Source organism: Heterocephalus glaber, unplaced genomic scaffold, assembly GCF_053883595.1.
Source record: "Heterocephalus glaber isolate CG9 unplaced genomic scaffold, H.glaber_assembly_v1.0 deba00001442, whole genome shotgun sequence".
Taxonomy (NCBI): Eukaryota; Metazoa; Chordata; class Mammalia; order Rodentia; family Bathyergidae; genus Heterocephalus; species Heterocephalus glaber.
Window position 1 is genome coordinate 50,983,530 of NW_028258296.1, and position 14,537 is coordinate 50,998,066.

The 14,537-nt window shown below is 44.8% G+C and overlaps 1 protein-coding gene across 3 annotated transcripts in view; it reads right to left on the reverse strand.

Annotated features, from left to right (window-relative positions):
* Positions 1-8,987: 8,987 nt before the first annotated feature.
* The window catches only part of Igsf3 (immunoglobulin superfamily member 3), a 90,867-nt gene continuing 85,317 nt past the window's right edge, over positions 8,988-14,537 (reverse strand). For all 3 annotated transcript variants that reach the window (XM_004853811.4, XM_087213313.1, XM_004853809.4), the window contains 2 exons: positions 13,822-14,313; positions 8,988-12,017 (listed from right to left, as the gene is read on the reverse strand). In XM_004853811.4, the coding sequence (XP_004853868.1) occupies positions 11,767-12,017; positions 13,822-14,313 (743 nt within the window). In that variant the 3' untranslated portion in view covers positions 8,988-11,766. The remainder of the gene's footprint in view (positions 12,018-13,821; positions 14,314-14,537) is intronic.

Below are 14,537 nucleotides of genomic sequence, written 5' to 3' on the forward strand. Positions count from 1 at the left end.
TGGAGCATGAGCTGGGACCATCCCTTGTCTTTCCTTGACGGTTCTGCCCTGAGACAGTGCAGTTAATGATTTTGCTTTTCTCTGATGGATAAAGATAGAAGTCTAATAGCTTCAGCCATAGCAACACAGCTCCAGCCTTCCACTTCAGATGGAAACTGTAAGCATCTGTCTCCCAAAAGGCATGCAGCCCTGGGGCCCCACCGAGAGCCTCCCGGAATCTGCCTCTCAGGCACTCTCTGGAGGTCAGTCTCTGGCATCGCTCATCTAGAATTGAGCTGGTGTTTCTCTAAATCAGCTTCTTTCTGCCGTTTGCTGTCTTTTGGATTCTTGCACTTAAAGTCTTTGTTTTCCTAGGATGTTTCCCTGCAGATCTGTGAAATGTGTAAACCAAGTGTGGCTGGCCTAAACTGTGGTATGCCTCTGCCATACACACCAGAGTCTGCAGGCTTAAGGGGAAAAGGTAGAATATAAAAATCTCTCCCTAATATTTTTATGTTAACTACATATTGAAATGCAAATATTGTAGCTATACTAGGTTAAAGAAAATACATTCACTTCCTTTTCTATATTATATTTCCATTTGGCAGCACTACTCCAACCTGTCCTTTCAAAATACCTACATCCCATCACACTCACAGGCCACATTTACCTATGACTCTTTCCCACCTTAGACAGCATATGCAGAGCCTACGCCATGCCTTGGGGAGTGAAGTCCTCACTAGAGCTATTTAACACTCCTGTGAGTCTTTTAAAATCTATCCTCCAAGTCTGATTCAAGATATTTCAACACACTATTGATCTTTTCATTAAAATTCCTTTAAAATCCCTGCTCTTTTGTAGATATTCTGTTCATAGCTGGGAAACTATCGCAACCAATTTAGGATGGTACAGCCTCATTAGTTTCTTACTAATCTAAATTCCTTATTATTTTCTGAATCTGTATATTAAACTTCCTTTTTTCTTCAATCTTTTAACTGTTAATGGAGAGATGTTCAATAAATTAAAGACCAGAGAGCCCAGTAGGAACTCCGGATCTAATCTCAGTGGATATTTTGGGGAACATTATGAAAAAGAAGTGAAGGTCATAAGGATCCAAAATGGGTTCATTTCCTGAGAACAAGCCTATCAAAATAATCTAGATCCCTCCAATGGATATGTGGTTGGCAAAACAGATCAGGGTCACAAATGTTGGACCTTCAATCTGCTGGTCCCAATTAAGGTGGGAAACAATATGAATTTATTTTAATAAGTCTAGGCAAGATGTCCTTATTTACATTGGTTTTACTTTGAGCCCCTGGCCTGTGGCTTGAGAGCTCACCAGCAGCAGATGGGAAAGGGAAGGCCAAAGGGCACAAAGGAAAGGAATTTTAAAGGAGCCAGGTCTAAGAAGTAATCCTGTACCTATAAAGAAATGAATAGGTATTTTGCCCCCAGGTTGGTGGACAGGCATTGAAAGCCATCTCCAAGTGGCTAAAATATTTTATTTCTAGGGACAGCCTCATTATCCTATAGCCATGCTTCAGTTTCAAATGTAAGCTTTTCTGGCGAAAAGGGAAAGGTTGTATCCTGGTTTCACTGACAGCCCTGAGATGGAGGGCTTACGTTGTGACTGCAGAATCTGGGGGCTGCCCTCAAGTACAAGCTTCCAGTGAACCTAAAAATGTAAAAGGTTCAAAAAACCTTCTGCAGGGCCGGGGATTTAGCTCAGTGGTGCTGCCACCTGCCTCACAAGCACAAGGTCTCAAGTTCCATCCCCAGTACAAAAAAAAAAACAACAAAAAAAACCCTTCTGTGCTATGGAAGAAAGAATCCGAGGGAAAAAAATCAAAGGCAGAAAACTCATCCAAAGAAGGGCTGATTTATGTAGACAAACTTTCTGCTTTGAACAGAAACACCAACACCTAACCTCAAAGTCTTGATGAACTAAAGAAGTATTAGAGTGACAAGGAGTCATAAAACAAACTGCTAAATCTAAATTCTTAAAAAGCACTTCTAGGGTGTTGTGACTTGTATCTAGATAACCCCTGCCAAAGCCTCAAGCACTCATAGGTGAGGCTTTTTGGAGCTGGCTGGATCTATTGTGTGTGATACTAGGATTTTGGAATTAGCATAGTTCTGGGTGTGGCTGAATGGATTTACTGAACACAAAAACCCCACCCTGGGTATAGGCGGCATCCTCCAAAAGGCTGGTAGCCTGGATGGGATAAAAGGGAAGGGCAGGCTTGCTGCCTGCTTGGTTACTGTTTCCTGCCCACCACACCATGGACTGTTTCTCCTCTGCCATCCCCCTCTCCTCTGCCATCCTGCCAGCTGACTGTGGACTGAAACCTCTACAAACTGTGAGCTAAAATAAACTTTTCCCCCTTTAACTTTGGGTGTCCAGTATCTTATCTCAGCAATGAGAAAAGTAACTAAGACATATATCATTTAAAATTTCTGAAAGATATCTGTCAAAATTAAATTTAAAAACACAGTAACAAATGGAAGAAGTAAAATTGATTAGATCCTGGCTTTAAGAAAAAGACATTCTTCTGATGACTGGAGAAATGAGAATAAGGGAAGAAGTTAGATAATATTAGGAATTATCATGGACATTATACTGTCAATGGGATTATGCAAAACATCTAGCAGTGAAGTGTGGATGTCTAGCAAGTACAAACACAGCAAATGTTAATAACAAATAAAAATGTAAATACACCCCAGTCTGTGGCCCAGAAAATTCTGTCTCCATTAAAAGTTATGATACTGAATGCAACTTTACCTGATTGGTAATTGTGATGTGCTGTATAATTTCACATGTGTAGCAAAACTCCATTGGACAATGCATACATGTCATACATAAGAGATCAGTTATGGTCGAACCAATCTTCAAAAAATGTCTTATCAAATCTTGGGCTGGGAATGCAACAGAGCAGTTGAGGATGTGGATTTTGATTCATACCAACCTGGGCTCAAGCTACTATGTCACTAATTTTCTGTGTGAACTTGAATAAGTACTTAACCAACCTAACCTTTGTTCTCTTTAATAGCCCCTACCTAACAAAACTGGTGTGACAATGAAAACAAAACTCTAAAATAGTAAGCACAGTACCTGATACAGAGCATGTGCGTAATTCGCGGCAGTTATTGTTTACCCCCATTATAGCATTGGGTGTAGGTTTACAATAGAAACATGGGATGCTATTTTGACTTTGATTACCTTTTCTCCATAAAACATAGAGTCTTTGAATCTTGATTTCAGCAAAGCACATGAGCAAATCTCATATAATAATGTGAAAATGTGAGATAACTTCAAATGGAGACTTACTTGACAAAGATTTTAATCACCTAATATCCAGATTTAACAATCTGTATCGGTAAAGAAAAAAATTAGAACTAGTCACGGGAAAATTTTTTTACAAGTAGTATGGTTCTTGGGGCAGGGATTTAGCTCAGTGGTTCCACCACCTGCCTTACAAGTGCAAGGTCCCGAGCTCGATCGCCAGTACCAAAAAAAAACCAAAACACACACACACAAAGTAGTATGGTTCTTGCATACAAGAAACTTAAACTCTAGCTAGTGAGACAGTTGATAAGAGAAAGGATCAATCACAGCCAGGCTCTGGTAAAGAGATAATAATAATAATAATAATAAATCTGTTCTATTTTTGAGCTCTTGCTACTTGCCTTCAGTGCCCACCCCTGCAGCACATCACTCCACTCGTGCAGGCCAGCGGCGAATCCTGCCAGCTCTCCCTTCCGAACACCACGGCGAGTCTCCATTTCTCACCACCCCGGGCCCAGCCTCCTCTCACCTGTGCTGCTCCTGCAATCTCCTTACTGCTCTCCCTGCACCTCCCCTTGCTCCCCTACCAGCCCCAAATCCAGAATGACTCTCAATTTCACTCCTCTGTGAAGTCCTCCAAAACTTCCCATCCCACTGAGAGTAAAAACATCTAAGTCTTTAAGGGCCCACAAAATCTTATCTACAGGATTGGCCCTGACTAGTTTTACAGTTTTATTTTCTATGACTCTACCCCGTAATGGTTTCCTTGAAGGTCCTTAAGGGTCTGGACCCTCTCAGGGTCTTTGCCCCAGGTGCACTCTGCCCACAATACCACTCCCTTGGACAGCCACACGGTCTGGACTTGAACTTCCTTAAGTCTATGAGTAACTGTCATCCTATTAAAGGCTCTCCCTGACCACACTATATAAAAATGGTTTAATGAACTGTACACCTCATGGAGTACTATGCAGTTGTAGACCTTTTTTGGGGGGGGGTACTGGGGAATCAAACTCAGGACCTTGCGCTTGTGAGGCAGGTGGTGAAACCACTGAGCTATTGCAGTTGTAAAAAAGAATGGGGATGGTCTCTATGAACTGATTTTTCACATACATGGTTAAGTGACAAAAGCAAGATTCAAAAGCATACACAGAGTATTACCTTATTTAAGAAGAGGAGCTACAAATAAATACATGTATCTGTTCAGAACTACAAAAGGAAATAGGAAAAATAAAGCAGTATCAAATGTTATCTGTTATGGGGAAAAGGGGAAGATAGGAATAGGATTTCTCTGAGCCAGTCTTTGATTCTGAGCATGAGTTGGATTTGATTTTAACTGTGTTAATATTTTACATATTAAAAATTTTAAAAGTCTAAAAACTTAAAATTCAATAGAACCAGAAGCAAACTACAGCAGTTACTTATCAAATTGATAATATGGACACCATCCAAAGGAAAATATCCAAGTATCTCTTTAGTTTTCTACACATCATCATTGGACTACACTAAAGAATAAAAGGAAATGCAAAGAAATCTTTAACTGTATTTAGTAAATTTGTTGGTGGTATTGGCATAACAATTGTAAAATTGCTTTTGTTTAAGATAGATTAAAAAATATATTGACACTACTAAGAATAGAATTTTGCCTTGGGAAAAGGGGAAATACAAAAATGGAATACAAATATGGAATAGACAGGCAGAAGAACTGAGTTGTTGGATTAATCACAGGGTCAGGATAAACTCACGAGTTCGTAAAATTTCTCTTTTAATTCTGAACATTAACAGGGTTGAAAACAATGAGTCTAGTTGCCTTGAGTACATCTTTCACCCTGATCTTTACTTCTACACCATCACCCACGGAAAGGAACTGAAGCCTCAAATGATTCCAACACTGAGGTGAAGGACAACAAGTTCTAGTCTAGCCTGGGCAGCCTGACCTTGACCTTGTCTCAAAATAAAAACACTTCCACTGTAACCCAGTGCAAAGGCCCTAGGCACAATCTCCAGTAGCACCACCACCAAGAAAAAGTAAAAGAAGAAAAAAGTGTCTCTACAATGTTTAAAATGGAAAAATCCTGCTAGACTCCACCCCAACCAAACAGTCCAAGTTAACGTCTCAAATTATGAACCAAGCTGACCATATTTGCTGCCTGAGGTGATCCCCCTGAGAAAGATGCAACATAGCTGTAAGCATTCCTGCTGGAATCCAATCATGAGGAAGTAATCAGACCACAGAAATCAAGGGTCAGCTGGCCCAGATTTTTCAAGAATGGTGACTAGTGTAATAAAGTACCAAAAAAGCAAGAAGGGAAGGGAAGGGGGAGGGAGAGGGGGAGGGGGGACGGGAGGAGGGAGGGGAGGGGAGGGGAGGGGAAGGGAAGGGGATGGGAGGGGAAGGGAGGGAAGGGAAAGGAAAAACAAACTGCAATGGTTTTAGATCAAAAGGCATTAGAGTCAAGGTTATCTAACACAGTGTGTGATCCAGGCAGGACTGGTTCTGGACTGACAGAAAACATTTTTTTATCAGCACATCCAGTCAACCCTCCATTTCCATGTGCTCCACGTCTGTGGATTCAACTGGCCATGATTTGAAAATATTTGGAGGAAAAAAATCTGCATCTGTACTGAATAAGTAGAAAGACTTTTTTTTTCTTGTCATGATTCCTTAAGCAATACAGTATGACAGCTATTTACATAGCATTTGTATTGTGTTAAGTATTATAAGTAATCTAGAGATGATTTAAATGAGAGGCAATGTAGGAAGACTACATGTCATCCAGGGATGTGTCTCAATTTTTCCTTCTCCTCTGGGGACATCATATGATGTCCTGAGCTAAAAAATAAGAAGGGGCATTACTGTGTCACATAATGTGGTACAAACTGAAGGTCACCAGATGTTCTAAGTTCTGTAGCAAGAAAGGTGGTTTAGCAGTTAACATCCTAATCATTCAGAGAAGCAACTCTAGAATTTAGAATGCCGGGCTAAGGGAAGGGAGATAACCTGTTGTGTGTTATGGTTTGTGTTTAGCTGTCTCTCTAAAGCCTCAGGAAGTCTCAGATGGGGCTTTTTCAGAAGTGGCTGGATCTAGAAGAAAAGAAAGGGGACCATTGAAAAGAAAGGGGACCATTAAGACTAGTATTAGGAAGTGGGATAACCAAGCACACCAACATTGGGCCAAAGTCCTCCAGCAAGACCAGCTCTCCACATCCCCAGAAGGTGAAGAGTTGAAGCAGAGCTGCCCCTGCCTGGCCGAGGGAGGTCAGAGAACTCCTACTTCTTATGTGAGCAGGACTCTGCCCCCCAAAATGACACCAAAGCATGTTGCAACCTGTGAGAAGGGGAAATGTGCTTATTTATTGCCATGGTCTTTATCATGCTCAAGTGGAGAACCCAGTCACTCAAGATGCTTAAACTGTACCGCAGGAATTCATGAAGTAGTTCTTAAGCCACTGCGAAATCCTGGAACGTGTCTCTGTTAGTGAAATTTCTGAGACTAATGTCTTGTGCCAGGAAGCCTGCCACATGAAGATGTTTCTTGTCTAGATATCGAGAACCAAGGCAGATGCAACGTGTAGCATAAAATGTGAAGAAGTCAAGTTTGTCCTCTGCCCTGGACTGGTGGGAACTCGGGCCACCTCCAAAGGAGGTGGGATAAGTGACACCTTCAGGCACTGTGGGACCACTGAGAGGTCTGGTGCTGGGAAGCCACAGAACAGCAAGAATCTGCTGAGCACACACCAGACACCATGCCCTGTGTTACACACATCACCTGGATCAATCTCTCATGTCCTTGTTTTCACAGATGAGGCAACAGCGGCTCGGAGAAGGTAAATGGCTTGGGCCACACAGGGGCAGAACTGCGAGTCCAATGCAAGCCAAGTCCAAGGCCTTCACTCTTGAGCTGTGACACAGGCACGGGCTGAGAGACAGAGATAAAGACTGACAGACAGCTGTGCAGCATTTGGACCGCCTGGCAAGAGCTGGCCACACCCTCAAAGCAGGGTGGGGTTAATGATTGCCCAGTTACCTGAGACAGGGGAAGTACCCTCAGGTCCTGGTCTCCAGGCGCTGGGGGAGGAATGGCTCATTAGACTTTCCTTGGTCAGGCTCTCCTTTGACCCTCGAGCCAGCTTTCAGGAAGAGAAATACTACGCTTCCATCAGCACTCAGGTGCCGGGTCTAGCTGACTTTATGAATCAAAAGTGGCCCAGAAAGACTGCCCGTAATGTGTTCGGCAGCCCAAATGGCTCCTTCATGTACTAAGAAGGTGTCACAGAAAGGACTGCTAGATGTATTTTTCTTTTCTTTCCTTTTTGGTACCGGGTATCGAACTCGGGTCCTTGCACTTGCGCAGCAGGCAGTGAAACCACTGAGCTAAATCCCTGGCCCATGCTAGATGTATTTTCCAATCTGTGACTGGTGTTGTGAGGCCCACTTTTATCTTCTCATCACCCTAGATAATCAGAAGGTAAGGAAGGATGGCCCACCAGCCTGGGACCACTCTTCCTGCCTGGCGCTCTCCAGAGCTTGGCTCTAGTTTCTTCTAAACCCTTGGAACTACTCCAGAGAAGCTTTGGGATCCCAGGACACAGGGCCCAGGATACTGCCCCTCACCCTGCATAAATGCAAGCTGTCGCTTTCATTGTGCACCTCACGGGGAGACACACATTCATTTAATTTATATGAACACTTGGTAGACTTCCACAAAAAGGGATAAAGGGGCAATCTTATTTCATCATACTCTATCTCCTTTCTAAAAATTTAGTTTCTGGCAGAAAGAGAACATTTGGAGGAAAAGAAATTAGGCAAAAATAATACCTAAGACTTAGCATGAACCGTGGTGGGCACCCAAGGGACAAACAGTCACATTTGAAACTCACAGCAGAGCCAGCGGCTGCGAGGAGTTGATAAGGATTCAATAAATAGGTCTGTGGGGCAGAGGAAAGCGCAAGGTAAACCGTCTTGGACTTAGGAAAGGGAAGCACTGCCTCTGTTTTTTACCTTCGGCCTGGTTCCTCTCCATGTTCTGTGAATTTTAAAGAATCACCAACCACATATCACACTATGGCCTAAGTCATTCTGACACTCTTCTCAATTTGCACACGTGGTGAGCTCCTTGCAGCGTTTGAGTGTGGTGAACGGGGATGGGTGTGAACAGCAGGGTCCAGCTCCTGACCTGCCTCAGTCTGGGAAAATGCTTGCTGACCATTCCAGGTCCAGTGTATTACATGGCTTGAGAAGGACAGTAGAGCCCTGGTAGCCTAGAAGAAGGATGTCACAGTTCCTGCCTCCCTCCTCATCAGTCCCCTCTGACTGCACCCTCCCCACCATAATGAAAAACAACAAAAGCCCTCAGGGTTATAAACTCTGTATTCTGAACCTGGCCAGCAGACTCCCGATGTGTTGTGTGTTCACAGACCCAGGGGTAGCACGGTCTCACCAGTCGGAGTTGAAGTCTGTTCATTTTACAATACATTTCAGCAGATGGCAGCAAAGGATCTTGAAGGGGAAGTGGGGTTAGGTTTGGTTTTGAACTGTTACACAAAAGCATCCTTTACGCCTGGGGTGGGGCATGACATAAAGGCTGCAATTCATGGACCTTGAGCATAGCAGGCCAACACCAGGGGCAGAACTCCAGGACCCCATAGCACAGCTTGGCAGGGGCGAGGGTCTGGTTAGGCGAGGGCAGGGAGGAGGGCCAACTTCAGAAAATGAAAACAGCCGTATTGTCAACATAATTTACTACAGGTCTCTGAAGTGTATATAAAACGTTTTAGTGCAACATCTTACAAATAGTTTTTCCTTTAAAAAACGAAAACAACAACAGCTCTCTCTACACCATGCACGGGTGGTTTTTTCACCCGATCTTCCTTTTTTTTTTTTTTTTTTTTCAAGAATTAAAGCAGAGAAACCATTGTTTGAAAAGAATATGAAAACTTGCTACAGAAAACACCCTAGTGAAAGAGGGTGTGGTCATATTTGTGTCCCAGGATGCGCCTAGCACAGTGTAGTTTTTCATAAATGCAATATTGTAGGCAGTAAATCTAGAGGGTCTGGCAGTTTTCCTCGCTTGAATTCAGAAGACTAAAGCTCCAGTAGACCATATGCAATGAGGTCTCACAGCCACTGGAGGGCACCATTACTATTCATCCACATTTCCATAGAAATGGCCAAAGAAAGAGGGTCCTAGGGTTTTTCATAGAAAGCTCAAAAAGCTCAACCTTTGATGGTATCCCCCAGCCGGACTGAAAATACACAGAAAAAGCAATTATTAAAATACTGGCTTCGGTTTCTTGTTTCCTTTCAAATCTCCTGTAATTGCTTCACATATTCAATTAGGTGCAGCACCTACTTTTCTACTGCTATGAAACAATTCAAAGTGAAGTCTTAGCCCCAGCCAGCCCTCTGGCATCTTTCCTTTCAGACAGAGTCCAAGTCTTCTCATGTTGACTCAGCCTAAAAATCAGGAGCCGACAAATTCCCATTGAAAACACACCTCCTGAAATGAAATGGGGCAACAGACATTCTTTCGTCATGACTGAGCCAATTCAGTACCTCTAACATGTTGATGCAGCATAAAATGAAAATCAGTGTGGCAGGCACCAGAAGGATTAAGGTGGCAGGGCCTGCGTGTCTCTTAGGAGAGTTTCGGAGAGAAGGGCAGGAGAGACTGACGGGCTAAGTGCACCAGAAGCGTCTCAGAAGTCATCTGGTCCCCGCTGAGCTGCGGCTCGCATACACTCACTGAGCGGCATGCACCCCACAAACCTGCAGACACCTGACACAGATCCCCCCTCGTGTGTCATGGGAGATCCTGCAGCCTCCTCTGGAGTCTGTTCGTCCTGGGGACCCAGCTTCCTGGCAGGGTCTCCTGTTAGACCTGGCTCCAGAATCCCTGGGAGCTTTTCCCAAATCTCTCTGGGGATTCAAGGTGTAGGTTTTAGGGGACAGGAGAGGGACTATTTGGCCAGTAAAATATAAAGAAGTGAGGACATAAAACATCTTCACAGAGCGATCAAAAGGAAGTACTGGCAACCGATGATGCCCAGGGAAACTAAGTACTTGGCCCAAGAGTGTAGTGAATCTGGCCCTTGGGACATTAAAATTAAAAATCAGAATAACAATCAAATAACCTAAAACCATAACATGATCCAGGAAAGGGAAGGGGAAAAATCCCACAGACAACACATGCGCTGGGTGTCTGCAGGGCCCAGGTAAAGGGAGAGGACCACCAAGTAATTGGACCTCCCCGGGCGGTAAGCTGGGCAGAGAGAAATGGCGAATAAGGAAGACATCAATATAGCTGAGAACAATCTCATTGGGAGGAACAAGAAAAACGTAGACTTCACACCTCCAAGGAGGCAGCTATTCCTCCAGGCTCTCCGATGCCAGGTGCTGGGAAGCCCTGGCCAGCCCTCACTCAAAGCCCTGCTCGAAGTGTATGACCCAGCGGCCTGCACTGGACACCTACAGCGGCTGCCTCCGCCCCATGCTCAGCTCAGCTCACTGGACGCTTCCCCCCAGAGTCTGACGAAGCACCTCCAGACAAAAGCCACCTGCTCACAGCCAGCAGTTAGAGACTGCCCTTGCAGAACAGATCAAGCCAATGCCAATCTTTTTGTACTCCCTTCTCTAATCACTGACTTTGATCAATCAGAAAGCCAGTAGCTGCTAAAAGCAGCCCTCTTCCCATGTTAGCGCGGGAGCTTTTGACCCATTCTCCAAGACAGTCTTCTTATTTTTTGGCAAGGATTGGATGAAGTGTTTTCTCCTCCCTGACAGATAGGCTGGCTGGGCACCATCTATCCTAATAGGGGTTATGCGGGATTTCTGTTGCACATATGCAGTTCTTTGAAGCAAAATTCAATGCTTTCATCTTGACTACAAAGTGGTTCCAACAACTCCAGCTGAGGGAAAAGATAAGATACAAATTGGGCCCACGCTACACACATTTTTCAAGTCTTGTTAAGAAAGTAAAAAATGTTTGGGTGTATTTTGATCCAAGGGTGGCATTTTCAAATGTGCAAAAACAAGTCTTGGAAGAGATTCTTTGTTGCTATAAAGTCATCCTTCCTCTTGCCATCAGTTGTATGTAGGTGAAATTCGTCTACAACAATGATGGAATCCAATAGGGGTAAACCACAGGGATTTGGAAAGGGTATGTTACCAAGAGTAAGAACCTCATAACACCTATCTGAGAATACTAGATAAATCGGTGAGTAGATGTGGCACCTGGAACTACTCACTACGTTACCAAAACCAAAAACTAGAAACCTACAACGGCAGGATCACGACATTTGGGCGCGAAGAGCTAACCAACCAAGACTGCTGCCTGGAGGCAGCCCGTCTCTGTGATGACCGGGAGCTGAGAGCACTCTCCAAGCCGGACAGTTTTCTGCATGGGCATCTGAACCTTTGGGTGCTGTGGACTGTCCAATCACAGAGCAAGAGGCAGTGAGGGGAGCCTCAGTTTCTCCATGGCCAACGTCTGCTGGGACACTCCTTAGTCTATGGCGCCCGGGTGGATGCTGAGCACTGGGGGCTCCAGGCAAGTGGGGGAGTAGTTGAGGTGCGGCTCTTTGATCCACAGCAGGGGCACCCCATTCTTTCCGTCAGAGTTCTTGCTGGAGTTCCGGCTTTTGAAGCGCACCAGCAGGATGGTGATGATGAGGATACCGAAGATGGGGAAAGGGTAGAAGAAGACGAAGTAGAAAAGCGCGTCGTTGGAGCAGATGAGCGACTGGAGGGTAGAGCCTGTGAGGGATACGGGCAACATGACAGTGAGGTGAGCTCGACCGTCCACACTGTCCCTGAAGACCTTGCCTGACATGACAGAAGCTGCTGGAGACCCCCATACCTGCCCCGCCCTGCCTTTTCCCTGCTATCTTTGAATTCCCTTTCTCACGTCATCACCTCTTCCAGTTGGCAGCTCTAAGCCCAAGCAATGCAATGCTTCCGTTTTCCACTGAGATCCACTGTTTCTGCTTGGAAAGCCACATAATAAAGTGGAGCTTACAGACTGAGACTAGGACAGTAAGGAGTCTGACTCCTGTTTAGTCTGAACCTCTTTTGTGGTTACAGTTTACATGTCCCTTCGAGCTTAGTTCTGCTCCACACTTCCTTCTTAGGAAGTCTAATATGTTCCCTTCCTGCCAGATTCTGAGAACAGTCATACCAGAAATGCTGCCTGCTTGTTTAACATTATCAATTACAACGTCATTACAGACAGTTGACAACGGCCAGTGTGTCTGTAAGTGCACAGAGCACAATTACAGCCAGATAGGGAAAAGAATGAATCCAGGCGCCCCAACACCCAAGTTGAGGGGTACTCAATAGCTCATCAGACTCAGCAGGGGCCTGGCCTCTCAAAGTCTACATTTTCTCTGTAAAATAAGGCTGCTGGATGATCTCCATGCTCTATAAAGCTTAGTAACTCTAGATGCCCACAGCAGGTAGATAACACGTGGTCTAAACACCTTCGCTTTTACTTTGGGATGCTGAGTTATTCAGAAGATTGTTCATGAATGAATGTTATGCATTCTAAGCGTGCTTTAGGCTTTTTCTGCTTTCCCTTCCCTTGCAGAGCTGCTGTTCCTCAGCATTATTTTAAAAAGTTAACGCACATGTACACTTACTGGATTGCCAAGTATATGACATTGCTGATGGTTAACGACTTCTGACCTACAAAATCTAAGTGCCATTTCACAGAATGTTAACAGGAGGTGAGCAAAGCAAAGCAAAGAAAGAGCTCACAAAACTTAAAACAAGATTATGGGGTAAAATGTTTTGACTGAGAGGAAGATCAAAATTCTAGTAAATTTTTGGTATCTGTCATACAAGTTCATTCTACAATAGTAAACACTATTTTCAGTCGGATTATTCCACATTATGATGGAGATACAATAGAAAACAGTGCCTTGCTAGAACAAATAATTCAGGCTGCAGGTATTCCCTCCAGTCTCCTTTCAGGTCCAAGTCATCTACACCTGTGAACTCTGCACTGTGGAATATTCTGCTGCTACACCTCTCCCAGCTCTCCTGTTAACATTATTGTTCTTCCAAACTGGTCCTCCCCACTGAGCATGCAAAATCCACCTACACTTTCCAGTCATCCTCCAAAATTAAAGTGACCTGAAAACCCGAGAAAAAGAATGATACACAAGCTTCATGTTTTTCCTCTTAGCAGTCTGAGACACTTGGTAGTTCACTGAAGAGAAACTAGGTTCAGTATTCTGAAATGTAGTGAAGTAACATCTAACAACATACTTACACCTTGAAATCTTACTGAAATAGTCTGGTGGACCATCCAGTTTATTTATTATAAGGACTATATGGTGTATTATCGCTTTACGTTCTATGCCCCTCTTTTTTCCCATGAGCAATCAAGGGTCTGTGACATGGACAAGTATGTGAAATCCTACCACATCTCAAACACTACTAATAAATGCTCATGACCATGAAGAGTGCTTATTAGCTTATTTCATCAAGCTCTGCACTTATGCTTCAGACAAAGTAGAAGCACCAGCGACAGCCTTCCTTTGTACTTGGGGAAACCCACCTGTGTCCAGGACACGGATGCCAATGGGGGCGGACTCCTCCTCTGTCAGCCGGTACCATTCCTTCTGAGGGCTTGGCAGCCACTCCTCCACGTGGCAGGAGTAGTTGCCTGTGTCGTGGGGGCTCGCCTGCAGCACTGTGAGCCGGTAGAGCAGAGGTGAGAGCCTCTGGAAGCGGAGTCTGCCCTCCCAGGGGCTGCCCTCCGGGCCGAAGACAGCATCTGGGCCCACGCTTAGCAGGACCGTCCGGTCTGCTGAGTCCTCCTCCTCCTGCTCATCCTCATCCTCGTCCTCTTCCTCCCCCTTTTCCTTCTCTTGCTCGTCTGGGCCGAGGCTGTCCCTTTTCCCTCCAGCTTTAGTCCTTAGGGAATACCAGGCCACAGCAAAGCGGGAGTCCTGGCTGGAGCGGGACACGATGCTGCAGTCCAGCTGAAAGGCGGCCTTCTCAGACACGGTGGCATTGGGGACCACAGTGTCCACCTGGAGGGCAGCGTCTGGGGAAAGACAAGGAGCAAAGGAGGAAGACACACATTAAATGCCCATTGCTAACTACATTATGCTGTATAGCACCCTGCACAAGACTACTATGTCCTATGGCAGTGACCACGAACCTTCTAGAGATTTCGATGATAAACAGCTGGCTGCGGCCCACATGCCATAGGTTTGCCACCACTGCCCTACTGGAAAGGCAAAGAGGCTGAGCTATGTGCAGAAATGT